This window comes from Colobus angolensis, unplaced genomic scaffold, assembly GCF_000951035.1.
Source record: "Colobus angolensis palliatus isolate OR3802 unplaced genomic scaffold, Cang.pa_1.0 Scaffold77, whole genome shotgun sequence".
Classification (NCBI taxonomy): Eukaryota; Metazoa; Chordata; class Mammalia; order Primates; family Cercopithecidae; genus Colobus; species Colobus angolensis.
Window position 1 is genome coordinate 4781810 of NW_012121487.1, and position 1247 is coordinate 4783056.

At 43.4% G+C, this 1247-nt stretch overlaps 1 protein-coding gene across 1 annotated transcript in view; it reads right to left on the reverse strand.

Moving 5' to 3' along the window:
* The window catches only part of FCRL4 (Fc receptor-like 4), a 27801-nt gene that overhangs the window by 12530 nt on the left and 14024 nt on the right, over window positions 1–1247 (reverse strand). Inside the window, exons 4-5 of the mRNA XM_011928471.1 lie at window positions 725–979; window positions 136–420 (exon numbers count right to left, since the gene is read on the reverse strand). Of these exons, the coding sequence (XP_011783861.1) occupies window positions 136–420; window positions 725–979 (540 nt within the window). The remainder of the gene's footprint in view (window positions 1–135; window positions 421–724; window positions 980–1247) is intronic.

Here is a 1247-nt window from a genome sequence, read left to right on the forward strand (position 1 = left end):
AGTACTTCACTTCTTGGCCTAAGCCCGGTTCCTCTGTTGGGATAATAAAACCGGTCTCTGCTACATAGTCCCCATGCCTGCAGAGCCTGAGGGGCACAGAGAGGCAGGGAAGACGCCTGGTTCTCCAACACTCACGCTGCACGTGGATCTGCAGCGAGAGACTGCGCTTGTGGATGTTCCCCATCACTGTTTCAGCACCACACCAATAGGATCCTGAGTTTTCTCTCCAGATGGCTGGGAGCTGGAGTTCCCGGGACCGGCTCCAGTCTGACAGGATGACCCTGTCATCTCTGAAGAAGATGAAGTGAAGTGGGGTGTCCGACCGCTCTGGAGGAAGCTGTGTTTCACAGCTCAGGTTGACAGAATTCCCCTCTGTAGGCTGAGAGTCTGTAGCTTTCAGCTCTGGATGTGGAAATAGTTCTAGAGAGAAGAGGTAAATCAAGTTCTGAGCATGAGAGTATTTAGCACTCTGGGAGAGACAGGTTTGGATCCTCAGTCCCAGGAAACTTCAGACACACAGCAAGACAAACTTGTCAAGCCCACTATCAAAATTTTCTACCACAGGTTTATTCAAGTACAATCACCCCACTTTCTCTGCCTCTTAGAGGACTTGTGCCTCTCATCTATCCAGAGTTTCAATAGTAACCCATAAATTCCTTCCTTACATTCTCAGTTTTCTACCCCTGACATTACTAAGCAAATCTATATGAACTGAAAGACTCACCTTGAATTTTAATTATTTTGAAATTTGATCTAAATACATCATTGTTGTCTCCATATCCAAAGCATCGATAATTGCCATTGTTATTTGAACTTGCATGTGGGATAAGAAGATCCCAGCTTTTATTAAAATTGGGAAGAATTTTTCCATTCCAAGTATATTTCACAGCAGTCAATTTCTCTTTCCTCCTTCTGTGGCATCTCAGAACCAACGTGTCACCTTCAAACACAGAATATGGGACCTGCAGGATTAAGGAGTCTGGAAAAGACAGAGAGAGGAGATCGTCATTCAAAGCATTCCTGCTACTTCCTTCTTCTCTGTCTCTTGAATTACAAAGGCTTTATTGTTTTCTTCTTTCTTCCACAAGATGTAGTCTCTTGATCCAAGCTCACAAAGCTCCTCCTAAATCAGTGTAACATGCTTCAGATACAATTCCTAAATTTCCTAAATAAATCCCAGAGGCAACTATTTTATCATTCAAGGTCAGATTCCAAAGATAAGGAGTCTAATATGGAGAATAAAAGCT